General features: G+C 39.1%; 3 protein-coding genes across 3 annotated transcripts; 1 reads left to right on the forward strand and 2 right to left on the reverse strand.

Moving 5' to 3' along the window:
* The first annotated feature begins 10,025 nt into the window (after nucleotides 1–10,025).
* LOC122318504 (ent-copalyl diphosphate synthase, chloroplastic-like) lies at nucleotides 10,026–11,947 on the forward strand. Its single transcript, XM_043135919.1, has 3 exons — nucleotides 10,026–10,177; nucleotides 10,803–10,997; nucleotides 11,557–11,947. The coding sequence occupies exons 2-3, from the start codon at nucleotides 10,875–10,877 to the stop codon at nucleotides 11,797–11,799; spliced, it is 366 nt and encodes a 121-aa protein (XP_042991853.1). The 5' UTR covers nucleotides 10,026–10,177; nucleotides 10,803–10,874; the 3' UTR covers nucleotides 11,800–11,947.
* A 1,171-nt stretch (nucleotides 11,948–13,118) lies between these two features.
* LOC122318503 (N-terminal acetyltransferase B complex catalytic subunit NAA20) lies at nucleotides 13,119–21,013 on the reverse strand. The gene is made up of 6 exons (XM_043135918.1): nucleotides 20,820–21,013; nucleotides 20,639–20,729; nucleotides 19,020–19,152; nucleotides 16,953–17,022; nucleotides 13,469–13,529; nucleotides 13,119–13,388 (listed from the first exon to the last, which is right to left on the reverse strand). Exons 1-6 carry the CDS (start codon nucleotides 20,895–20,897, stop codon nucleotides 13,297–13,299), a joined length of 525 nt encoding a protein of 174 aa, XP_042991852.1. The 5' UTR covers nucleotides 20,898–21,013; the 3' UTR covers nucleotides 13,119–13,296.
* A 199-nt stretch (nucleotides 21,014–21,212) lies between these two features.
* LOC122274444 lies at nucleotides 21,213–21,767 on the reverse strand. The gene has a single exon (XM_043083480.1). The coding sequence runs from the start codon at nucleotides 21,765–21,767 to the stop codon at nucleotides 21,213–21,215; it is 555 nt and encodes a 184-aa protein (XP_042939414.1).
* Nucleotides 21,768–27,716: the final 5,949 nt, after the last annotated feature.

A 27,716-nucleotide genomic window follows, 5' to 3' on the forward strand; every position in this document is an offset into this window, starting at 1 on the left:
GAGCTCGATCCAACTTTTCCTTAGTGAAGAAAGGTTCACTTCTATTATTAGCCCAAGTAAACTTGGGTCCTTTTGTTAAGATTGAGTTCAAGGAGCACCCTTCAAGGGTGTTTTTGAAGGATTCCATCTGTTTGTAGGGTCGAGGGGCCCATCCCATCTTTTCAGCTTGGCAAACAATTTCATTAAAATCCCCATAATAGAGCCAAGGTGTTTGGTCTATTGGTTTGAGGGACTTGAGAAAATCCTAGCTTAGGTGCCTCTTTAGAAGTTTCTGGGTTACCATAAAAGCCCATGAAGAGCCATGGTTGCTCATTTCCAAATACTACATGTGCACTAATATGCCATCTCAAGTAATTATGGATTATTACATTATCTTTTGTCTTCCAAATCAAGGCTAGTCCCCCACTACTCCCTCTACTGTCCACAACTAGACATCCATTGGACCAGCCTCTACCTTAGATGTGATATTCTCATTAGTGTCCTCTTGCTTCCTTAATCTCTTTTGTTCATGCACCTCTTTTCTAGTTTTTTTATTGCCCCCCATCTTGATCCCAATTCATAGGAAATAATTGGAGATATCAGCTAGTGATCCCCTCTCATTTTTTACATTTTTAGATTTCCTCACTCTAGCTAGCCTCTTCCATTTCCTGGTATTGGGCTCTGTGTGATTCATGCCAGGCTGCTTACTAGGATCTATCACAAGCACATGGCATATTCTTTCTTTGTTTGTGTCTATCTTTAAACTAAGGCCCATATTGCTACTTAGTGGTCCCCTCTCACTACTTTTCACTCCCTCTTGGCCCTCTCAGATTGTGACCATACTCTTTAGCTTTTCATTAAGAAACATAGGTCCATGGTCAAAGTCAAGGTCTATTTTAGTGTAAATACCTGATAGGCTTTTGGTCCCTGGTTCAGCTTCGATTGGAACCAACTTGTTTTGAATTGTTGCTTCTTTAGATCCCAATGGTTAACTTCCATTTTGAGTTTTGTTGAGGGACTCGAGGATAAAGTCAGTACTTTTACTGACTTTTAAGGTTTCCTCTATTGCCAAAATACCTTGGCAGTCACGAGTTGATGTTTCCAGGTTTGCCATTGCTTCTTTCTGCTGCAGGTCTGCTAAAAAAGCCTGCTGGCTAGTTCTGTTGCCTGTCCTATGTTCTTCCCTGTCACCACTTTCCTTCTTACCATGATGTCCACTCTGGTGGTGCTATTCCCTGGTGGACCACCGTACTTGCAGTTGTCAAAGATGTTTGTGTTCATAGATTGAGCTCATAACCATGAACTGAATTTTTGAGGATTATGTTCATCACTCAGTTGATCAATACGTGGTTTCATGCAAGATCTTCCTTTATGGGACAGTATACCACACTAAAAGTAGAAAGTTTGCAATCGTTCATATTTGAAGGGGATCCAATGTTGTTTTCCATCGAACATGAGCCATTTACCTTGCATCAGTGGTTTGTGAAAATCCACCGCCACCCTTACTCGAAGGCATCTTCCCCATGCACGTCCATCTGCTCCTGCTTCAATTCTAGTCACAGGTCCAATAGAGGAAGCAAAATCCTCGCCAAAAGCCTCTGTCATGGTGACTAGAGGAAGGTTATGGAGCTGAACCCAAAATGGTTCATATCGAAATTGTAGCACATTAATGGAAAAAGTTTCATCAACCTCTTGAATAGCTAGCAGACTCCTGTCAAAGAACCAACTTCTCCTTGTCCACCATTTTTTGGAACTCTATCAGGAAACTCTGGTCTCCTAATTCTTTGAACCTGACCCATCCCTCTAGCCTCCACACTTGTGCCCGATTTGAAAGGCTTCACTGTAAACACTCTTGTCCACCATTGCCTTACCCATTATGCTTTGTTTTCCAAGTCCTTCGAAACCTTGATGACTTTCCTGGTTAACATGAAAGCACAAACTTTCTTCCTTTGACAGTTGCAGTTTCGCCCAACGTTTAGCCAAATCCTCAGCTGCGTCCATTTTAGACTAGAAAAATCAATAACAGAAACTTAGCCATCGACGAAGACCTGCCAGGGCTTCTCAACCAGTGTGGTTGCCACTTCTTTAGGAAAGTCTAAAAACTTAGTGATAAAGTTTGTTAGGGCATATCTTTCATTGCGTGTCTTGGCAGATAGTTGATGTCGAACTCTCTCAACTCAATTGACCAGCTTAATAGGCACTCAGAGGCATCTAGATTTTGCAAGATCTTCCTTAGAGGAGTTTCTACCAGGACTTTGATGGGATGAGATTGGGAAAATGATCGCAACTGCTTATAGGCTATTACCAATGCGAAGGTCAGCATCTCCATTTGAGGGTATATCAACTCTGCACCTTGTAGGGTGCATCTTGTGTAGTATATTGGCTTCTGAGCTACCTCTTCTTCTTTGACCAGGGTCGTCGACACAATGTGTGTTCAATATTGCCAGATATATGTAGAACATGTCCCCTTGCTTGGGTTTGCTTAGTAGTGGTGGGCTAGAGAGGCATTGCTTTAGTGCTTGAACTTTTCAACCAAGTTTTAAAATTCGTTCCGTTCCGGCCGGAATGGCCGGAATTTTTCGTGCCGGAACAGTGACCGGAATGGGATAGGGACTTGTTCCGTTCCGGGTCAAATTCCGGCCGTTCCGGTCAAATTCCGGCCATTCCGGTCAATTCCGGCCGGAATTCCGGTATTCCGGCCGGAATAGTAATTCCGGTCCGAAAAAAAAAAAAAAAAAAAAAAAAAAAAAAAAAAAAAAAAAACTCTTGTAAATAAGTTGAAAAATAATAAATAAAATTGTACTTTTAGAATTCAAATACCCATTTCCGTGCACTAGAAGTATTGTTACTTTTAATAATCTGTCTATTCTTTAATTGTTTTCCTTTATTTTTGTGTCTTAATTCAAGTTTGTGAATTTTTTTCAATATATATTCATTTTATAAATCTTTAATTCTTCTATATATATACACATATACATATCACACACTTACATATATATGTATTTATTTTATTAATTGTTAGTTTATATATACATATAAATATTTATATATAATATATAATTAATCCCGAAACGGTACACCGAAACGTACCGGTACCGAAATATTTCGTTCCAGTGCCTCAACCGGAATGGTCTCCGAAACGGATTTCAAAACTTTGCTTTTCAATCGTAGTCATTGTTCAAAAGGTGTACCTTGTGCAAGACCCTAAAAAAGTGTAAGCATTTATTTGTGAATCTAGACACAAAACTTTTAGTGGTGCTAGTCTACCAGTCAGCCACTGACTCTCGTCGATGTTCTTAGGGGACATCATATCCATGATTGCTTTGACTTTCTCCGTGTTGGCCTATATTCCTCTCTCAGATACTATGAAACCTAGAAATTGGTATGGTACAATGAAGGCTTCACTCAAATCCTTCGAGTGTTGGGATGACTCCTTGCTTTTTGCCAATAGGTCGTCAACGTACACCTCCATACTGCACCCAATCTGTTTTTTGAACATTTGATTCACGAGCCTTTGGTATGTTGCCCCAAAGTTCTTTAGTCCAAATAGCATAACTTGATAGCAATAGAGTCCTTGATCTTTTCTTCACCAACCACATTCATCCAAATTTGATTGTAACCTAAGTAGCATCCATGAACTTAGCATGCAATGCCCTATCATGGAGTCAACAATCAAGTCGATGTGTGGCAGGGGAAAGTTGTCCTTTAGGTAGCCTTTTTTTAGTTGGTGAAGTCCACATACATCCTCCACTTGCCATTGAGTTTCTTCACTAGTACAACATTGGAAAACCACTCGGGGAAGTGGGCTTGTCTAATGAATCCTGCGATTAGCAATCGATAGACTTCTTTGGCTATGGATGCGTTCTTTTTTGTGTTGAACAATCTTTTCTTCTAGTAGACCTTATTACTGGTAGGTCAACACAAAGGCGATGCTCGATGATTGTGTTTTCTATTCCGAGCATATCTTCATGGCTCTATACAAACACATCTTTATGTTCGACCAAGACCTACTTTAGTGCCTCTTGAAGCTTGGGTTGGAACTTGGTCTCGATCTGTGTTGTAGCCTCCAATTGCTCTAGGTGCAACATTACTATCTCTAATGGCTCATTTGCCTCTTCTTATTGCAAGTTTTCTTCATCCCGTGTTTCCATGTCATAGTTGAGGTGGACCAACAGTGGGGGAGAAACCTCAACCTTAATCTAGTTTTTTAATGTACGGATATCCATTCCCATTGTCTTGAACTCTTGTACAAAGACCTCCTGAGCTAGGGCTTGCTCACCTCTGACCTCTCCTAGTCCTACTCTTGCATCTGTTGGGAACTCATCTTTGGGTAATAGGTTGAGGTGATGCCTTTGATGTTGTTCAACGTCAGGAGCCCCAGTATAGTGTTGTAGGATGAGGGGCCTCTAACTACTAGGGAGTCGGTCACCGTAGTGGTGGTGTGTACCTATTTCCCAACCGTGACTAATATGTTTATTGCACCCAAGGGATGTACTACATCTCTGAAGAATCCCTTCAATGGAATGGACGACTGTCACAGTCTATTAGGATCAATATCCATTATGGCGAGCACATTCCAAAAGAGGATATCTGCTAAGCTTCCATTGTTGATCAAAATTCTTCTAGCAGTGTAGTTTGCGACTAACAACATTACTACCAATGCATTGTCATGCGGATATAGGACCCCTTCACAATCTTTCTCCCCAAAGGAGAGGCTCTTCGGGTTCTTATGCCTTGGTTGTTTGGAAAGCCTTTTTGTCGTGTACACTTCCTTGTATCTTGCTCTATGAGTGTACACTTTTTTGTTGGATGCAGTGGTCCCTCCTCCAGTAAACCCTCCTGCTATCACACAGATCTCGCCCATTGGTGACTTCTTGTGGTTTGGGTTCTGGTGAGGAGCATCTCAATAATCTTCCCTTGTTGGCCACCACCTTTAGGGCTCCTGCTTCACCAAGCATTTCGATCTCACTCTATCCTTCACCCAGGAACTTGTTTCACGGATTTCAAACGTTCCGCAATCAATCGTTTCAACTCCATGCTTCCTCACAACTTCAAATCTTCTTTTCATCATGTAGCAATCCTCCATCTAGTGACTGGCCAATTTATGGTAGGTGCAAAAACATCGTCCTCTCCTTGCCGGGTCACCTCCCCCTGGTCTGATGACCCTTTTTTTTATTTTATATTGAAACTGTTGTGAATAAATCTTAGACCACATTCACGAAGGAGTGCTCGCCTCTCTCACTTTTTGTCTTGGTTGCTTCACCCATGCTTCTCTGAGGTTCTTCTCTCACTCAATCTCTGAGGGTCCTTACCTACTTCCTTCATCTCTGCTTTTCATGGTGCAATTAGGGCTTGAATTGTGTCTTCGGTATTGGTAAAGTCGCCAACCCTATCCATAAACTCTCTCAGTGTTGAAGAAGTCCTCCATGATAACTCCACCATGAATGGTGTTCGAGACCATACGCACACCCAGAAGGGCTTCCAGTGTAATTTTCTCATCTTCATCATCAGTGGTTAATTGTTCCTTGTTGAACTGAGAGAGGTTTGCCTTCAAGCTCTTTTCTTCCTTCTGCTTAATGGTCAAGAGGTATGATGTGGGTCGTCTTCACCTCCTGCTAGCCATGAATTTCGTTAGGAATTACTTAGCCAATTCTTCGAAACTGTCAGTCAACCCTGGCCACAACGCTCTGGACCAGCCTGTTGGGGACCTCGGTCTAGTCCCCAAACATTAGGGGTCTATGGGTCTCGCGTCGCCTTATGATGACCAAATGTTCCTCATCTTCTTGCTTGGTCTTGGCTAGGATATGGAAATGAAGGGTTCCTAGGTTAATGAAGGTATGGTGTTTAGTTATGGATTTGATGATAATAATGAGTTCGGGTGATCTAAGTGGTGAGTTTGTGTGTTTGATGCAATGTGGAATGACTTGATGGTCGCCCTTAATGTTGGCGCCACTTGGATGATGCTTAGGGTTGGTATGGTGAAGTGTAGATAGGGTTTTGGGTGGTGGCTAAAGGGGATTACGAAATTGGGAAGTGATGTATTAGGGTTGGAGTCTAGCATGGGTTGCTAGGGTTTGGAAGGTGTTTGAAAGAGTCTATGGTTACTCCTTGACTTTAGGGATTGGCTAAGGTAGGATTTGAATATGGTAAGAGGATGAAGTTGGATGGTATTTGAATGAGTCTAGTGTTGTTCCTAGAGTGTAGGGATTTGGAGATGGAAGATAGGGTTTGTATGATGGGTAAGGTGGCTAGGGTTTGATCCTAAATGATAAGATCAATGGCAGTTGTTTAGAACTTGGAGTTTGACTAAGGCAATGGATGTATTTCGAATTTGGATGGATTGGAAGATGGAAGATGAGTTCCTAAAAGGTAGGAAATGATTTAGGGATAAGGGTAGTTCGGCTAAGGCAAGAATGGAGTGAGGGATTTAAAGTTTGAGTGATTCTAGGAATTGAGTGAGTTTAGGGATTGGATTTCCTAAAATGCTGGGTTTGAATTTGGAAAAGTGGTTGGCCGAAGATGGAGATGAAGGGATAGGATGGGATTTAGAAGATGAGATGAGGATTCCTAAAATGTAGGAATTACCTTGTGGGAATCTAGGTGGTTTCGGCTAGGGTTTGTGAGAATGGAAGGAGGGCGCTTTGGGAAGTGTGGGCCGAATATGGACTATGGGAACATGGTAGGCGTGTGCTGTTTGGAAAATGGATTAAAACTAGAGAAATGATGAACATGATGGAAAGATACGAAGAACATGCATGAACAATATGAACACAAATGATAACAACTCGAAAAGGGAAGATGAAGACTTTCTTTTTGGTATTTGTAGATATTTTGAGAAATTAAGAATAAGAATAATAAGTAGGATATGTTTGATATGCGAGAAAATGCAAGAAAGAATATGAACAACTAGAGAATATAAGAACATAAAAGTATTTTTGGAGTTTTGAATAGAGAATGGAAATATGCAAAAGATTGATAAATGGATGATGTGAAGATTGAATGGAAAATAAACAAGAACAAAGATAGGTAATTGAATGAACAAAGGAAAATACTTATAAGATTGATAAATAATTCACCACTGATTCACGAATTGCATGGTGATGAAAAAGATAAATGAATCATCACCTATTCATGAATTGTAAGGTAATGATCCTCTCCTTGTGATTCACGAATTGCACCCAAAAGTGCCCAAGTGCAAAAACACCAAAAGTGTTTAGAAGAACACACCAAACCATTCCACAAAGGAAAATATGCCAAATGATAAAAGATCAAAAATGAAATGTCTAAGGGTCCTATTTATAGATCTTACAATTTGGAAACCCCCAAAAGGCCCCTAGAAAAATAAATTAAATAAATAAATAAACTAAAAGCAATAACATAGTGATGGATGGGCCATGGTGGCTCATGGTGTGCACGGCATGGTGCCGTGTATGGCTTGATGGTTGGCACGGCTTGGGTCGTGCATGGCTTGTTGCTGGGCATGGCATGGTGCCACGCATAGGTCTGCTGGATGGCACGGCTGCATGGTACGGCCTGCTGATGGTGGCATGGCATGGTGCCAAGCCTGGGCCTGATGGTGGGCACAGGGTGGTGCCATGCTACTGCTATGAGGCCCAGTCAAGTAGCTTGGGCGGTGGTCCTATATGGCCCAGGCTGGTGGCCTAGGCAATGGGCATGCATGGCCCAAGCTGATAGTCTAGGCACTGGAGTTGCAAGGCACGGGCTGGAGCCATGCACTTGATGGCATGCCTGGTGGGCATGCCACTAGCCTTGCATGCAAGGCATGGACTGGAGCCGTGCGGTGAATGGCGTGCCTGTCAGTGCCTGACACTCAAGGGAATGCGTAGGCCTACATGCATGGTCTGCACGCGGCCAGTAGCCTCCATGGGCACCTGCTGCGTGTCAGGGCATAAGCCAAGGCATGCAAGCAAGCTAGCTACGTGACTGTCCTGGGCGTGCCATGACATGCTAGCTGGGATGGCCTGGGCATGGCATGGCATGCCTACTGCATGTCTGTGTGGCTGACATAAGTGTGCCATGGCATGCTAGCAATGCTGTCAACTGCGTGCCATGGCCTGTCTGTGGGGCTGTCATGCCCATGCCATGGTAGGGACCATGGCATGATAGTGGTGCTATCAAGTGCATGCCATGGCCCCTGCAGAGTTGTTAGGGACGTGCCATGGCTGGGGCCATGGTATGCCTATGGGCGTGCTAATGGGCTGCTGGGCGTGCTGATAGTACTGGTCATGCTAATAGTGTTGGCCTTGCTGATGGCCCATGGGACTATCAGGGCATGTCAACGACAGTGTCAAGGCAGGGCCCGTGGGCCTATTAGGACATGTCAAGGCATGACTTGTGGGGCTATCATGGCATGTCATCAACAGTGTCAATGGGTTGTCAGGGCTGAACCATGGCTTAGTCAAATGGAAAGATGTGAGCCATCTTCCAATTGACCCATGCCACTCTCGCAATATTTCTAAGGTCTACACTAGACCCCTAGAAAAGTCCTCTAAAACTAGGCTCGACCCCATATATGGCCCAATCTCGGATGTCCATGCATGTCTAGGACTTTGTCCTAGGGCGATTTTTGTTGGGGTCTTGTCACAACCTCTGGCCATGCCTTTCAATGTCAACGGGAAAGCTCAACATGCTCTCTCTAGGGAATCCTTGAAGGGTCATGTGTACTTTAAAATTTTTCAGGTGATCTACTAGATCTCAGAACCCATTGTACAACTCTAGCTGTGGGACCTTGAATTTGGGCGGAAGCAACATTGCCATCACCTCCACTCTATAGGATAAATCTATGTGATTGAGTAGTTGATCGATCGAGGATGACCCTCCCATCTTCTTGGCCATCTTCTCATATTTATCAACGAGACTACACAATTCATCATGTAGCTTTTTCTTCTCTACCTTCTCGCCATTCACTTTGCAGGGTATGATGTGGAATATCATTATTTCTCTATAAAGATTAATAGTGTAACAATAATAACTTTAAGCAAATTGCTCTCACGATTCGACATTCAACATTTTGAATGGATCAATGTGCTCTTGGTTACTATTGGACCACTAAATGGGAATTCATACTTGGTCTTTATTGGGATGTTAATTTGATTATGAAATCAATAGTAAGATGATGCCAGGATATAAGAAGTTTTTATAAATAATGTAAAAACGTTTCGTAAATAATTATAAAATATTGTTTAAATGATCATTTGATAGAGTATTAAAAAGTGGTGGGACCCATTGAAAATATACTTGGATGTAGACTTTTTAGAGCTTTTAGGCTAATGTAATAAATAGAGTGGTGATATTTAAAAGTCTTTATACCATACCCAATTTACATCGTATATTTTGATTTATAAAATTCAGATTTTAAAATTTATTTTTTAAATCATATAATGTTTCGAGAATAATGTATGGTATAAAAGATTTCAAAAGAATTATTCTAATAAATAACTTACAAATTTATTTAAAGAAAAACATCACGTCTATCCCACTGTGAGAGCCACCATGGGATGGCTAGCTTTGCCACCATATGGCTACCAGCAACACCCGAAATTTGGCCGCCCTCAACTGCAGAGACTATGCCGCCCAGATCAAGCCACCATGGTGGTCAAAGGAACAACCAATAGCCCCTTGATCTAGATTGCTTACGAGGAGCTTGGCCAAATTTGGGCCACTACAGTGGCAACCACTATGGGAGGACCATTTATGTCTAACATTTGTTTTATAATTTTTGATTTTTTTTAAAAAAATAAATATAGTCTTTTAAGTTTTGGTGTTTTCAAGAATTTTGAGGGATTAATTACAAGACAAGTGTTGTATGTTTCGGGAACAAAACAATTTTTATTCAAAAACTGTCCTTGACTTCAAAGATGGTTTTGGTAGCCAAACAATAAACATACCCAAAGAAAGTCAACCTATTTGCAGCGAGACGGAATTCGGAGTTACTTGATCCATCATGGGTTTTATCCATACCCATGCAGTACTCTCGCTTTCACATATTTTTTATATAAAAAACTTTAAAACATGGATGGAGAAGTCATACTCACATGATATTAGTTGCAGAAAATCGAATACAAAGAAGAATGGGGAGGCACTCCTCGGGATATTGCTTGAATTCCTGAATCATCTCTCATTGGAGTCAATAGTTGATCAGGACGGACAAGAAATCAGCCACCATTTACGGCAAGCGGTGAGTTTCTTGGAAAGCCATTCTTGCATGATTTAAACAGTTTTATATTTATAATCTCTTTTTTAGATTTTATCTATTTATTTATTTATTTAATATCCCGTGTCTAGCTTCCATTGATTGCCATGTGACAACCTTGACATTTGTCAATTGGAGCATTTACCTGATTAATTGTATGAAAGGATTTAACTGCAAAAATTTGCATACTCAAAAAGTAAATTATACAAATTTGAAACCGAGTGAGTGATTTGAGAACGAGATAAAACTTGGGACTTATTTTGTAACTAACCCTTTATCGAGCCTTTAATGTTGTCCCAGTAAAGATCTATACAAGCAATATTTAATACAAAAACTTTATATACAGTGACTTTTGCATTCTTTTTGTATATTTCACTAAAGTAATTAGCTGCATCACTTCAAATGATGGTTTTCATGATAAAATGCATTTTCATTCATTAATACCCGTGTCTGTTTTCATGCATGTTTTCATTAATACCACATAATTATAGCAAATTACATCAACATATTTGATTTGGTGGCCTTATAAAGCATGCCCCATTAAGTAAAAGGGCGAGAATAACTTCATCTTTTTTTCATTGTTCTTTGTGTGTGTTACTATTAAATATAGCGGGAGAAGTGGCTGCTTGAGTGGTACAGCAATGGCGATAGGCACAAAGGAGAGGCAGAGCTACTCGCACATATGATAAATGTCACTGCAGGCCATCCATTTTCAGAAGAGCTATTGTCCCATACTCAATATAAAAGACTGTCCGGCCTCATTAACAAAGTCTGCTACAAACTTAGCTCTTACCAAAAAGACAAGGTTTGTTTTTAGAAAATATCAATAATGTTATATATAATTTTAGGGTGTAAAAGTCAGACAATCTCCTTAAAAAAAATTACTTTTCATATGAATCCTAGATGTGCTCCGTCATTTTCATAGCAATTGTCCGAACTTGTACATTTTATGATCGTACAAGTCAATTATTTTCGAAGAGAGAGACAGAACATCAAATATATAGATAAGATAGATATTACTTAGCTCAATATTTATTCTATTTAGCTATTGTTTGTCATTTGGCATTTATTTTATACAAAATGCAGAACAGTTATAACATTTTTTTCTACAAGCATGATAACATTTTGGCATATTTCTGACCAAAAACAGTACATTAATTATATGGGACCTTGTTTGTAAAAGCAAGCCATTATCAGCTTGTGTCTTTGTGTTTTGATGTTTTTTCTTTTTTGAAACCTTTCCATTTGGGAGATTGCAATGTATGATGCCAACGCATTTTCTTATCAAAAAGATTATTCTATTTAGTAAGGCCGATGTAAGTGTTGAAAATTAGCTTTACTTTATGTTACGAATATAATTGCAGGTAGCCAACAATTGCAGCCACAATATTACTTCATATGCTGATTATTGCCTCACAACCCCAGAAATAGAAGCTGAGATGCAAGAAGTTGTGCAATTGGTACTCCACAACTCCAACGATGATATTCATTCTGATATAAAGCAAACATTTCTCACAATAGCAAAGAGTTTTTATTATGCAGCTTACTGTGATCATGGGACCATCAACTTCCACATTGCTAAAGTACTGTTTGATAGAGTAGTTTGAGTCTTCTGCATGTGGACATTGATTCAGTCATTATGTTGAGGAAGAGAAGATGTTTGAAGAAATCTTCAAGAGAAAGAAACTACTTCTAAATCTATTATATGACAATCAGTTAAGATTCTTACAAAACTTTGTAAACCGACATGACCTCTACTCACAACAAATCCATATATTCAATAGTGGTAGACTTTTGTCCAGTGGAGGAAGAGTAGTGTTGGTGAAACGTGCTTTCAAGTATGCCCCTTCCAATGTTATCCGCCTTAAATGTTCCTTGTCGGGTTTTAAAGGAGCTAAGAATCCAAGAGGTGGTGTAGCGGTCCAAGAGCAAGCCGTATGAACTGAACGTTATGGGTTAAATTCACACTTGGAATTATCGGACTAGAAAATTTTCTCTTCAAATTACTTGATATGCAATTGCAAGAAAATCCTTACTGAATGCCTGTATATCTTTTAGGCGAAATATGTAAAAGAAAAGTCATTTATCTTTATTAAAAGATTCAATCCAAGTTGGCATAGCACGGAGGGTCAAGGAAGGAAGCATAAGTTTTGGTATGACGATGGGTTAGGTACTGGAATTTTGGCTAATAAGGTTGATGTCACACTGAGTCATAACCTTCTTTATGAGCTTATGTCATTAACAGGGTGGAAATTTGGATAGATTGCAACCTCTTATTGGTCAGCAGTTTCCTCAGCCCACCAGTTTATCGTCATTCGAACACTCCAATGCCTCTATTAGAAAGTACTTAAACAGTTAAACTACTTGGGCCATCCAACGGTCCAGGGCCACTTGGAAATTGTTCGACTCGTACCTAAGACTTAAAATTTGGACCTTAAACATTTCTCCCAGATTAAAAAATCAATTTTTTCCCTTTTAAAAATTTTTAGTGCTCCTTCAACTTCTTGCTTGTTCTAATTTTCTCAGCTTTTCCAAATCTCAACTTCTTGCTTGTTCTAATTTTATCAGCTTTTCCAAATCTGAACTTCTTGCTTGTTCCAGATCTCAACTACTTGAGTCCATCCTCTCGAGTTTGGTACCCCTTTCCACCTTTCCCATCAAAGCAAGATTCGGACATTAGCACATTAGCACGGTATCACCCTTGTGGAAGTACCAGCTATACTGTTTATAAGGTCTCTTCAGTGTATCAAAAGAAAGGGTAATGATAACCTTACACCTTCTTTATTATTATTTTACTACCCAAACTTTTTTTCGAATCTGGATTAAAAATTCGAGAATATGATCTTCTTGCATAATTTAGAAGAATAAAAAAATAGAGGTATGGGTAGTAAAATAGTAATAAACGGGTATGTGAAAGAGGTACCAATAGCACACAAGATTTGAAAATTATATTGGACAATCTTATCAGCACTCATGAAATCACATTTTGACATGAAATTCTAAAATCCGTCTATGATGCCTAACCTCCACATCTTCCAAAGTCGCAAGCACATGGTGATAAATATTATGGGAATTTATCTGCAGAAACTCCATAGAAAGCCAGTCTAATCATACTCTAATTCATCTGGTGTGATAGGTCGTTTAAGGGGGATGATGGACTTTTTATCGACATCCCGAGATAATGCCTTCCTCATATCTGAAAAATAGGACAAATTGATCAAAGATGGTTTCAATAATAAGAAATCACAGTAAAATTACTTGGATGTTGAAACTCACCTAACCCATCTTCCTCGCCTGAATAGTAGCGTAGCACCCGCCTATAGATTACATAACCAAGCTGGGCAATGGGAAAAGAAAAATTGAGGTGAGTGAGCATCATCTTGACACATTGATGAAAGGCACCATCACAGACACTGACAGTGACTAATATATCAACCCCAGTTAATTCATTTGGGTCCAGACAAGCCAATTCTAACTTGACCCATCAATATCAATCCAGGCTAATCCAGTTCCTCAGAGCAAAAGAAAATAAGGGGTGGGTGGGGTCAGGAGGAAAATTCAAGGGAAGTTATCTTCCTTTCTTTTTCCTTTTCTTTTGGGTCCATTTGACGGTTAGAAACTTTAATAATAGCAAGATGTATAGGACATCCGGCATATAATTGTTATAATTGTCACCACATTGATCATCCTTTTGGCTAAAAATATAACTGGAAAAATACTTTTAACTGTTTGTTAACATTTTCTCCAACTAGATCATAATGGAAATGCACCAAAAATATTAGGGATGTCAGGTGTGTAAGCAGTATCTGTGAATACATGTACATGGAGGTTCTTTTGCAAAGGAAACCACTTAGAAAATGTCCTTTTCTGAATTCATCCTCAATGGCAAAGATATTGAGGTGATCCCAAGAGATTCCTATGCAAGTTTGGATGCAAAAATAACCATCAAGCAGGGACATTATACGCAACTAGAAGCAGATACAGGAAATGAAAGCATAACAATTACAAGCAGTTCTCCTTGCATGTATAGCTGTGAAGATTCGAAAAGCATTAGAATAGACTGCCATATGGTGGTTACCGAAGAATGAAATATGCAGTTTTTTGTTGGGATTCTCAAAGTGCATCTAGTCCATATGCCCATGGTCTTCAGAAAGCCATTGTAAAGATTGAAACTTGCCCAAAATTATGTGGTTTAATCATTTTGGTTTTCCAAAAAATGTAATTTGATGCTATTCAAGAAACAACTTCAAAGCTAGAGACAGGCTACCTTGTTTAGAACTAAATATCTGAGAAAAATCTATGGTAAATCTATGTTCTATTAATGTAATCAATTCATTTCCAACAATAAAGCAAATACAAGTGTCCCCGGAGAGACAGAAGCTCTCAAGATTGGGAAAAAGAACCACCAGCTGTCCTCCAGGCTCCAGCAATCACCATCAGAGGGAGGAGCAACCACCACCAGCCAAGATTCTGACCCTTCAATTTTTTTTCCTGCATTTTTTACATTTTTCTTTTTTTTTTTTTTTTTTTTTTTATTTGGCACTGGGTGTCCAAGAACAGCATCACGACTAGTCCCGGTGGTGCACAGGCCCTCGGCAAGGAGTTTCCCACAAGTGCACCTAGGGTAATTTAAAGGAAAAATCATGCAGTCCGATGGCCCCTAAAGATTGTTTGCACCCAAGGGGATTTGAACCTTCGACCTGCAAGCCCAAGGTCTTTACCATTTGAGCCAACCCCTTGGGGTTTTTTTCTCTCACTCCTGTAGGGTGCTTTTTTTTCTTTCTCAAATCTGCTTCTCCCTTGTCCTCACTACACCCACGCACCAACCACCCTTATTCCCCACACTATGAGCTTCCAAATCCAACTAACACCATCCCTCCCCACACCATCAATGTTGGCATCCGTGGCCACCACATGATGCCAACCTGTCTCCACTAAAACACCAACTTGCTTTCTCAACCTTTACCAGCTCCATCCACATAGCATATATGATTTATGTACTTTCTTGGTTTTTTTGTGTAAATTTTTGGGAACTTGATCCATCACTACGACCAGGCTCTCTTCTCACTTTCCAAGAGTATGTACTCTTTTGCCATGAGGCGGTTTTATCCACCCACCCCCCTCTCTAAGAATGCAAAGGACATGGGATTGAAGATATTCAACCACCACCCTTAGCAATTAGTGTAATATCCTGGATTAGTTGATTGTGTATAGAAAGGTAGTTAATGAGATCTCAAATTGCTTAGGAGGGAGAAGTTCAAGCTCTTTATAATGATCCCATGGGGCTTCAATTGTAACCTTGACTAATTCTTTTGGAGATGGCCCAAATGTGGCTTGAGCCTTCATGGGTCATTACAAATGATATCAAGGGTAATCCCAATCAGAAGTGTGAGACTTGACTGTGCCACCTATGATGGACTCGGCTTGCGGATTTAATGAGTGAGAGACTGTAAACCTTGGATCATGTGATTCTATAGAAAGGTGGTGAACAAGTATTTCACATTGGTTAGGAGGGAAATGTTCAAGCCTTTTATAATGATTCAATGGGGTTCTAATTGTACCCTTGACTAGTTCTTTTGGAGTATAAACACAAATGTTGCTTGGACCTTCCTTGGGTCATTACAGTTAGACTCAATGAACATTCTATTGCAAAAGGCATCTTAAAGCAACCCAATCAATGGATTTATCCAACAATTGCCTTAGTGAAGACTATGGGACTGGACAATTTATTTGATCCATTTACTAATTTGTTATTTTAGTTTCTTGCACTATATATATTATTTTGAGGTGTTTGTTAGGGCCCCCACACCCTTGTATAATTCTCTTTTATTTTGCCCGAGAAGAGAATTTAATTCTAGTTAACATTGTATGAACATAATAATTTCCTAAAAATGAAAAGGAATGAGATACTATGATACCCTGTATGATAAAGATAAGGGTAGGTGGTGTATTAGATCTCACATTGCTTGGAAAGAAGAAGTTCTTGCTTTTTATAAGTTTCCAATAAAGCTTCAATTGTATCATTGACTAGTCCTTTTGGAGAATAGGTCACGCGGTATGGGTCTTCCATTGAGGCATTACAAATAGTATCAAAGCCTATCCCAACAAAAAATATGAGACTTGAGCCATACTATCTACAATGGACTGGCCCGACGAAGACGTTGGGAATTTAAGAGGGGGAGATTATGATACCCCATATGATAAGGATAATGGTAGGTGGTGTATGAGATCCCACATTGCTTGAAAATGAGAAGTTCTTGCTCTTTAAGGTTTCAATGGGGCTCCAATTGTATCATCGACTAGTTCTTTTAGAGTATACACCATGTGGTTTGGGCCTTCCATTGGGGTGTTACAGATACATCCTCAACATGCAAAATTTACCCTAGCATGGTTGAAGTTCTAAACAATTGAAAGACAGATATGTCTTCGGTTAAAATTGAGTCAAAAAGTTTTAAGAAGTTTTCTTGCAAGTAAAAGAATTGGAACTCACAAAATTGAGAGGTCAAAACTTTGTATAGTTGACACAAAGGGGAAATTTCAATTAATCATTAAAAAAGAAGTGGCCTAATAATACCTGTAAAAAGCTAGATATATAGAACAATATTCCTGTATTTTGCAACTCTGATAATAATTTTTTATGATGATAAACCCCAAAGACTGGAAACACAATGTGTTTTTTACCTGATTAAACCCCAAAGCCATGTAATGCACCCACATCAGATTGATGAGGTAAACCCCAAAGAAGTACAAGAAATATCACCTTTTCATACATCTTTATTGCTGGTGTGTTTGATGCTCTAACAAAAAGATCCACAAAGTAAGCCTTGTCACTGCCAGAAGAAAGTTCCTATGAGTATGTAAAAACTAAAAAGACAGGGCTGAGTCCCCAAACTGAAGTAGCAACTCTTCCGATCAAAGCTTCAAAATTACTCACCATATAAGTGAATAAATGAGCAAAAATACAAGAAGAAAAGAGCTTCTAAATATATTCAACGGAGTGCTGCATAGGTGATCCTGATTTAAACAGTTCAATTTAATAATAGAATACACAAGACCAAATTATACAGTTGCGTAAAATGAAAAACTGTACCAATTTAATAATAAAGTGTTGCATAATTATACAGGACCAAGTTCTATGTCAAGACATCAGTCAGCAAGAAATGAAAAACTCTAGTCGCAAGGGGAATGTACAAGCACAGAAGACAGATCTCAAGCCTCAAATGGATTTTAAAAAAAAATCGCCCTAAACATGTGCTGATCACAAATTGGCAGTTCTGCTAAGAAACCCCCACCCACACTTTTGATCTAGCCTGGGAAAAAGGGGAAGAAGGACCTTTTTCTAAGGAATATTAGTGACATTGGAAACGTGTTGTATGGATATCAGAGCTCTCCATGACTATACAAGTTATACATGTTCTGCGCATCCCAGATTGATCAAAAATAGAAACTTAAATTAGTCCCCTTAAATTAAAAACGTCTGCACTGTTCACCATGAAATTAGATATTAATGTAATTTCCGTACTGGCTGCTTTAGTGGTTCATGTCAAGCCAAAACCAGGGAAAACAAAACTCACATGGTCCTCCATATAATTCACAATAGCACATGAAAACAGCTACTCGCTACAGAGTAAAACTTGAAATTGCTTTTCCCTTTTTTTATTTATCAGCAAATAGGAATTTTATTAAAAATAGGCAAAGCCAAGTAAATGGGACATATACAATAACCACACCTATGCATGACTGTAGTAACACTTAAAAATTTCATCACTTCCCTTTGCAATCAAACTAAGACTTTATACAAGGTAAATGCTGGCTGAGATTCCATTGGACCCTTAATGTTTAAATATAAGTTTGCAACCCCGAAGGGTGGGTTCAAGTGGTAAGGGCCTTAATCTTGGTGGTATGCTCCCTTTAGGTCTAAGGTTTGAACCCTCTTGGGTGCAAAGAATTTGCAGGGCAATCGGACTATGAGAATTGATCCCTAAATCACCCGAGATGCACTTGCAAGAAACTCCTTGCGGAGGACCTATGCACCCCTTGAATTAGTCAAGACTTTATTTCCAGACACTTGATGCTGAAATTGCTGCATATGGCAATAACAAAACCAATATAGCCCCAACGACCATTCCTACAAGACTTAATTATAATCTATAAGACTTAACATCTTCGCAAGGAATTCACAAACATTAAATCGAACTCAATCCGTCACACTAACCGCAAAAGCTTTTCCAGAAAGAAATTTTATGATCCTGGTTAAAAGATTTTGATACAAACAAAAATTATACATCTCCCAGAATATCAACTTTTTTTATTATCAATATTTTGGTAAATGCACTGCTCAAACCTCCAAATAAATGCTGGAAGAGGTATACAACACAAGCATGAATACACCCGATACATACAAGTAAGCATATAAAACCTAGTAAATTAAGCTGCAAGTGGTGATTGTGGCTTCACAATGTAAAACACGAGATAATATTCGTTAGTGCAGCCATAATACATAATTCATAGGATGATGTTGGTTAATGCAACAATATTAACATAGACAGAAAGTTGTTATTGCCACATTGAAGGGGTTATCTGAGTAAAGCAGATCACATAGAAAAGAAATACAATCTTTAAAGTGGCAATTAGTGTTCATTCCAATAAGATTGAATCATACTACAAAATTCTAATATCAAATGTTTCACGATCATGAAAAAATAGAAAATGAAATTGAAATCTGCCAAAATATGGAAATATAGAGAAATCTAAACAAACTTCGTTGTTGAAACGAGAATGCTACAGCAAAGACAGTTTGGATCTTATTCAATGAGTTTTCTCTTACATCTTGTCACTGATCTCTTCCAGCAAGTTCATGAGTTTCTTGGCTAATTGCTGTCTTCGGTATTCCGGAGCAACAGTTACTGCAGTTACATGACCATGCCAAGACTCCCCCTGCCCTTCAACCTTTCCCATAACTGCAGCATAGGCCAAACATCAATATATATGAAATCAATTTGGGCATGCTTGATGTTAAAGTCTAATAAGATTGCAAATGAATTTAGAAAAACCTTCCAGAGTGAACAGAAGCAACTAGCAGACTATTGATCTCCCTGCATAGTCTAATACCGGAGCGGCCCAAGAGGGAGGCAGCTGCCTAAACAGGGCCCCACCCCCAAGATAAAGGCCCCTAGGAAGATAAATACTGCTATTTACTTCACTACTAATAAAGTTTTTAGAAAAAAAAACACTAGTTAATACTTTAATAGGTGTAAGATTGCCACACATAATACCACATTCCTCTTCAAAAGCCTCATCTGGAAAAGTATCTTTCTAAGTTTCAACATTGTTACAACTGAGAGTTTATGCATGCAATGAAATTATAAGTTTGAATTTGTGTTCTTGTTTTTGATAAGTTACAAGTTTACTGTGAAAATGTAACACCTAACAATCTTAATAAGGGTAGTTTAGGAATTTGCTAATTTTGTAAGTCCTGCTTTTTTAATTAATTAATCAAACTTCCATTTTTATGGGCTATAAAAAAGAGTTAGAAAAGTTCTTAGGGCTTAGAGTTAAGGAGTAACAAGGTCCGAACCATATTCTATTAGAATTTACCTAAACAAGTTCAAGAAAACTTAAAGATACAGTCAAACGAGTACTTTTGCAAACATAATTTAAAAATAATTAGTATTTAAAAAAACAAGATTATTTTCAAACACATACACTGCTTATAGGATATCGCTGAAAATATCAGTTAACCCGTACCAGTTTCCACTGATGAAAGAAGTTTTTCAAGACTAAAAATAATACAACCATATACACAATCAATTCTGTTCAAGAAACATAGAGATTAAAACATTGGCCATATTATCAGTTGAAATGATCTAGTGGCAGAAATTAGATCATTGAATACAAAAACTAATTAGTACTGCATCTTAGAAAGCTACGTTTTCCACAATTTTTTAAAAATTTTATGTTTATTTGATAATTTATTGTGTTATAACGATTTATCAAAAAAAAAAAAAAATTATTGTGTTATAACGTAAAATCTAGAAGACTTCCTCTTACATTTTTGGCTTAGCCACAATTTGTATCGCGCCAGCCCTGTTCTAATATACTGTAATCTAAACACTGTGTGCTCATAACCTAGTAGAGAAGGAAGACCAGTTTAAGCATCGAAAAATTATGCAAACAGTGTATTCTTTTTACAAGATTCCCATCAAAGAACTCATATTCGCAATAAATTTGGAGAATTGTTGAAGCTGCCACCATCTTGCTATGCTAAAGAAAACTTTCAGCTTTTAGAAGAACATAATTTCTGTTCGAGCAATAGCAATATAAGCGAGATAAGAACAAAAGCCAGAAGATATCTCCAGAAACAGAAATTAATAAAGAAAGAAGAGATCAGAAAGGCATAAAGAAAAAGGAAAAGGTAAATGGGAAAGGGAAGAAGGAAGAGCTCACTGTAACCCATGATTCGATTCCCAGGGCCTTCGGCGACATGGAAATAGTCGGGCCATCTTGCTAAATAGGTCATGTAGAAGGACATGTTGAACTGTAACATTCGGACCCATAATTAAACTCCACCAAATTGCAGAAAGATTTAAAGAATCAGCCAAAGACTAGAACTACAAAAAGTGCTTACGGTTTCGGTTAGGTGGTCTAGGTTGACAGAAGCGAAGCGGAGAAGGTCGTTGCAGCAAAATCTGCGTATCGTCGTCATCTCTGTCTCTCTCTCTCTCTCTCTCTCTCTCTGCTCTCGGTTCTCACACTACGGTATATTCGATCAGCTTTCGAAAGGATTGGGTTGCGAAGCGACTAATCCAGTTTTACGATCCAACCCATTTGCTAACGCATACACGACAACCTTTAGCTTCTTTTTTTCTTTTTTTTAAATCTAAAATCGGTATATAAATTTTCATGAATTTATTAAGACCTCCTAAAACTTGGTTTCTTTTCTTTTCTTTTCTTTTTTTTTTTTTTAGCAAACATAGCACTTTCTTCATAAAACAGCAACAAATTATATCATAGATTCAGATCAAATAATTTTAGAGATACATTCAGAAAAAGAATCCCACCAAACTATCAAATCTTCTAGATGCTTAGCATATCTTGCTAAGTTGTAAGCTGCCTCATTTGCCATGCGCCCCTTATGTTGAACTGAATATCTTGGTATTCTCTTTATCAACTCTTTCACTTCATGAACTAAGTTGCCCCAAGCTGACCTTGACTCCGAACTATTGTTTAATTCCTCTACCAGCATTAAAGAGTCACTTTCAATAACCAAGTCTGGAATGCCCATTAGAATACATAGTTGTAGACCTCTCAGTATTGCTAACAACTCCACCTCCATGGGATCAGTCACCCCATTTTCCTTTTTGCTTGCTGAAAACAAGACCACTCCTCTATCATTCCTCAACAACATTCCTACATCAGCTCTATCCTGATCTTCAAAAATTGCTCCATCCACATTGAGCTTCAAATTACCTGAAGATGGAGGCTGCCAACAAGAGTATTGTGTCTTCCTCAGATGCCTCACATCTCTGACCTCTTTATATTCTGCTGCAATAAATAAAGCTTTATCAATAGCCATATCAGGTTGTAGTTTTATGTTCAAAAATCTGCTGGTTTCTCCTATACCACATGCTCCATGCTATAAGGAAAAAATTTTCAAGATCACCAAGTTTTCCCTTTTCCATGACCTCCATTGCAATCTGTATGACATCCTTCTGCACATCAGTATTCAATAAACTCTAAAAGTGCTTATGCCATTATTGAATTACCATTGGATAATAACATAATGCATGCCCCACATCTTTCTCATTATTACACCACACACACTGAGCTTCATTAATAATAAACCTCGCCTTAAGATTGGCACGGGTTGAGAGTCCATTCTTGCAAGCTCTCCAAGCAAAGATCTTTATTTTGTTAGGTAGTTTCAGCTTCCATAACTTTGTCCAGAACTTACTATAATTATCAGCATTTGAACACTCCCCCTCTTATTTGTCTAACTTCTGAAATTAGTCATATGCACTCTTTGTACTAAACACCCCATTCTTCTCATGATCCCATATAATACAATCAGACCTTACCTTATTACTGATCAAAATTTTCAACACAGATTCTGCTGCAGCAGGTGGTAACAGCCTTCTCACCTTTTCTATATTCCACCATCTTGTGTTCTCATCAATAAGGTCTTCAACCATAAGTTTTTCATCAATATTTTCTTGTATCGAATGTTGCAACACTCTATATCCAAGTATCAAATGATCTGTCCAAACCTTTATTGACTTACCATCCCCAACTCTCCATCTGCAACCCCTCAACATGTCATCTTTTGATTCCCATATACCCCTCCAAATATATGAAGGGGCAGATCCAAGCCTTGAGTTATTAAAATTAGAGGAAGGGAAATATCTTGCTTTATACAACTTATGCAGAAGTATATTCTCATCTATCATGATCCTCCAAGCTTGTTTTGCAAGAAGAGCTTGGTTAAAGATTTTCAGGTCTTTAAAACCCAGCCCTCCTAACACCTTTGTCTTACACATTCTCTTCCATCCTACCTATCTAATTTTCTGTTCCTCCTGCTTCTAATCCCACCAAAAATTTGCCATTAATTGTTCTAACTCACTACAAAGAGTAACTGGTAACTTGAAACAGCTCATGGTATAAGTAGGGATGGCCATTACAACAGCCTTTAGCAACACTTCCTTGCCTCCCTGGGATAATAACTTCTCTTTCCACCCTTTCAGTTTATGCCAAACCTTATGTTTAAGTTTTGAGAAAGCTTGCTTCTTCCCTCTTCCAACTATAGGTGGTAGGCCAAGGTATTTGTCATATTATTTGAAATTGTTGAGCTCTCCATAAGTCCATAATCTCTTGCTAGTTACTTGGATTCACATTCTTGCTAAAAATCAGTGAGGTCTTTTCTGTATTGACCTTCTGACCAGATGTCCTTTCATAAATGCCAAGTAGATGTTGTATATTCAAACAAGTCTGTACATTTGCCCTGCAAAACAACAAACAGTCATTTGCAAACATAATATGGTTCAACTTGGGAGCACCAGGTTCAAGCCTTCAATCTGTTTTGATGTTTCAACCTGCTGCAGGAGAGTGATTAACCCCTGAGTACATAAAAGGAACAAGGAGATAATGGATCTCTTTGCCTAATCCCTCAAGTTGGAAACAAAGGGCCTTTTGGTTCACCATTCACCAATATGGAAAAAGAGACAGATTTAACATACCCCATAACCAACTTAATCCACTTCTCATGAAACCTCATTCTCTCCATCACAACTTTTAAGAAACTCCATTCACCAATAAGTTAAAATAAAAGTTATAAATTGAATAAAATATTATTAGAATATAATTTTTTATTATTATGTTTATTTAAAAATTTAAAAAAAAAATAAATTATTTATTATATTTTATTTGTAGGTTTGTAAAAGTTGTAATAATTAGATAATTAATATGAAATAAAATGAGTTGAGAGTGTTTTTTATCCACACAAGACCTAAAACTATTTGTAATAAATCCCGTCTACACAAATCCTGTTGAATCTACTAATTTTGGATTAAGAACCCTATGTCAGCCGACTTGTTTATGAGTATAATGGCAGGTTTGGGGCCTTAGATGAGATACAAAACTTTTATCTGATCTCATTTCATCTGATCTCATTTTATTCTCAAACATAATTCAAATACAAAATTTTCAAAGTAATCATTACAATTTTTTCAAACTAATCATTATAACTTTCCTAAACTTTCAAATAAAAAATAAAAAACAATTCCAATTTTTTCAAATTTTCAAACAAAAATAATATTATAAAATTATATACTAACAATATTTTAAGTTTATAATATTTTTTAGGGTGATGCTAGTGTGCCGCCCAGCTTTAACAGTCGGGAGTACCCACTAGTACAACTACTGTGACGCCCCCAAATCCCCACGCCCGAACACGGGAAAATCGAGACGTCCGGATGGTGACAACCCGGGTCACCATCCCATCGACGGGTGCCAAGTGTGTGCAAAGGCAACAAATGTGCACAAGAAACACGCAGCGGATAACGAAAGTCATAACTAAGTACCAGAATTTTTCTTAACATAATACAAGCTGTTTAAAACATACTTAAATAAAATATTACAAAACACAAATACAGTTTTAAAACCATAAAAGAAAGCATAACATCAGCAACCCGACGGAGCCGCATCCTCGGGCTCAGCCTCCTCCTCCTCGTCCTCGAACTCTGCACCAAAAGCTACGGAACCAAAAATGGTTCCGCAGGTAAGTATAACCCAAACAATACCAGATAAAAACACATATGACTCAAACAACATGCATGCAAGAACAACCAAAACACATGCCCCGCAAAACCACATTTTCCACGCACGCCAAAAACCCATATGGCCCTCAAAACATCCAAGAAGTCAAACCTCGCCATTATCCCCGATAATGGCCCAAACCACCATTTTCCCAGAAAATGGATCATAAGCGAAAACCATACCACACCCACACTATATGCACCATGATCTCCCCTAGGGATCATCCGCACACCCTGGCTTAGTGCCACACCGTAGAGAACGGCTACGCGTGCGACACCTAAACAAGTGATGCCCAGACTCACGTCACACGCGCGAACCATCTGGGCCATCCTCTAGCCCTCGCCAGCGAAAGGCCACGGAGACGGTGAGTAGGGCGATGCCCGGTTCCGCGCCCGGCGCGTTCGTAGCCAAGCATCCCCTAGCCCCGCTCCCGTCATCGCTCTCGACAACTCAGGGGACGTCACTCAGTATTAACCACTCCCGAGTGACCAGAGGAGTTCCGATTTACGCATACACTATGATCTCCCCTAGGGATCATCCGTATACATGGCTCTGTACCACACCGCAGGTAACGACTGCGCATGTGGCACCTAAACGAGTGATGCCCAGACTCACGACACAAGCGCGAACCATCTGGGCCATCCTCTAGTCCCCGCCACTAGAAGGACCACGGAGTCGACACGACATCGTCACCCTATCGTGCGATCCGGTCGTCGCTCTGCGACAACCCAGGGGATGTCACTCAGTATTATCCGCTCCCGAGTGACCAGAGGAGCTCCACCGTGATAATAACCCATCCCGGCTTGGGCTCGTGAGACACATGCAACCAAAGACCAAAAACGCCGATAAACATGAAACACTCAAATAAAATAAAAAAGCACATGTACGAAATTAAAATGCATAAATATCCAATATGCAACGCACGCCACACGGCACAACCCAAAACAACCAACACAACCAACCAAACAAACACTCCGTCCTCAATCCATCCGACCCCCGAAACTCCTCGGACTCAGTCCGGAATCAACAACCAACAACAGATAAATAAATGAAAGAGCAATATATATTAAAATCTGAAAATAGGGTTTGAAAAATACTTACAGCGCTATATGGTATTTTTAGAAAGCTCGCGGCGTTGCAAACGGCGGAGGAAAAGCAACGTAACAGTGTAATTTACACTGTGTCCGTGGGTAATAAATTACCCATTTTTGAACGGGGACAAACCAGGGCTTAGGATTGATAGGGAATGGTCTAGGGATGATTGTGAAGCTTTTGGAAGTGGTGGTTGGCCGTGGGTGGAGGCGAAAACGTCGGAAATAGGCCGGAAAACTCAAATCGGAAAGCAAGCTCGTAGGAGCTGTTCCGGTGGTCGTTGGAGGCCGGAAATAGGTGGGTTAGGACGGCAAGGAGTCGGTGATGAAGTGGTGAAGAAATGGTGGCCGGAGGTGGAGAGACGGCGGCGGATCGAAGTAAAATCCGTGGGGAAAGAAATGGCTCTTCCGGCCAAACGGCCGGCCGGATGGGGGAGATATTTGGTGGGAAGGTGCGCCGGAGGGAGGGGGTTCGAACGAGACCGGCGGTGAGCCAAATGGTGGCCGGACGGCGGCGGTCTGGGCAGAAAACAGTTCCGGCGACAGGGGCAAAAACAGAGCAGGTGCAGCCACTTCCGGCGGCTCTCGAAAGCAAACGGCTGGTCCGATGGCTCTGAAAATTGGTGGGGATGATCTATGGTGGAAGGGGAAGAGAATGGTGGTGACGGTGCATCAAACGGTGGCCGGACGGCGGAGAACCGGCCGGTCAAAGGGGCAGCGACGGGATGGATAAATGAGAGAAAAACGCACGGGGAGGGGTCGACGCACGGAAAGAAAAAGGGAGGAAAAAAAGAAAGAAAAAGAAAAAGAGAGAAAAGAGAAAAAGAGAAAAGGGAAAAGAGAAAAGAAAAGATGTAGGAAATAAATGAGGTCCAGTCCTCACTCCGGAAACCAAAACAGATCCGCCGAAAACTAGATTAAAATCGTAAAACTAAATAAATTAAACACAACATCCAATAAATTAAAAAAAAACTAATTTAAAACACAATAATTTAAAATAAATAAACCAATATATTAATTAAATTAAAAACAACCCTTCAGTGAAAATACACTCAAAAGCGGGTCATCACATCCTCCCCTCCTTAAAAACAAATTTCGTCCTCGAAATTTGCAAGATCAACTACCAGCGCCAAAAAGATACCATAAACAACTCTGATTATACTTGAGAAAATCATACCATAAACCATTTCCACACAAGTATGAAGAATGCACTTCCTAAAAATACTCCTATAAGCAACTCCATCATATTCGCACTAATCTCCCAGAAATGCATCACGTCTAGAACTCTTAAAGTAGCCACGTAAACCGGAATCACCATATCGTCAAGAACTTCAAAACCACACCCAAGAAAATTCTAAAAATTATTACTTCTTAGAATGAATTGTATTAACCTCAATCAACCTTCATGCTATATCATCAAAACTTTCATTGTATATTATATCTTGGTAACCTAATAGTCACTTCCAAAATAAACCATCTATAAACATAATTTGCCCAAACAAAATATTACTCTCTAATTACAAGCACATTCTCGAAATTTTAAGTCATCACTAATTACTCAAAATCAGCACACCTAATCATGAACTATCACTCCTATTTCCTCAATTATCTCTAGCTACCTTAACTAAATCAAAATTCCGCAACGACACCCATGATCATCAATAAAGAAGACGATATCAATCAATTGCAACCTTCCAAATTAAAAACAAGTATCATTATCTCAAAATACGTTAATCTCATCTAAGATAAAGAACATAGGGCTCGAATCCGTCCCGACCAACTAATAAAGCACCTATAACTCCTACCTAACAACTTACACTTTCAAGATCATCATCTAAATTCTGAATATCATCTAATTTAGAGATAACTAAATTCATTACGAACCACGATTAAATTCACGATAACCTTAATAAACCCTTCTTATAAACTCACTTACCTACTTCTATTCTCATAACCCTAATATTAGCACGACTATTTCCTTCAATTGCATACAAAATTAAATCTCAAGATAGGCCATGCTATTCAAACCTCCAATCCATCAAAACTATGGCACTACTCTCCTGACTTCTATTGCTTATTACCTTACGTACCTGTTTAGGCTAATCACCGTTGATTCCCAAACT

This window comes from Carya illinoinensis, chromosome 8, assembly GCF_018687715.1.
Source record: "Carya illinoinensis cultivar Pawnee chromosome 8, C.illinoinensisPawnee_v1, whole genome shotgun sequence".
In the NCBI taxonomy this organism is placed as follows: Eukaryota; Viridiplantae; Streptophyta; class Magnoliopsida; order Fagales; family Juglandaceae; genus Carya; species Carya illinoinensis.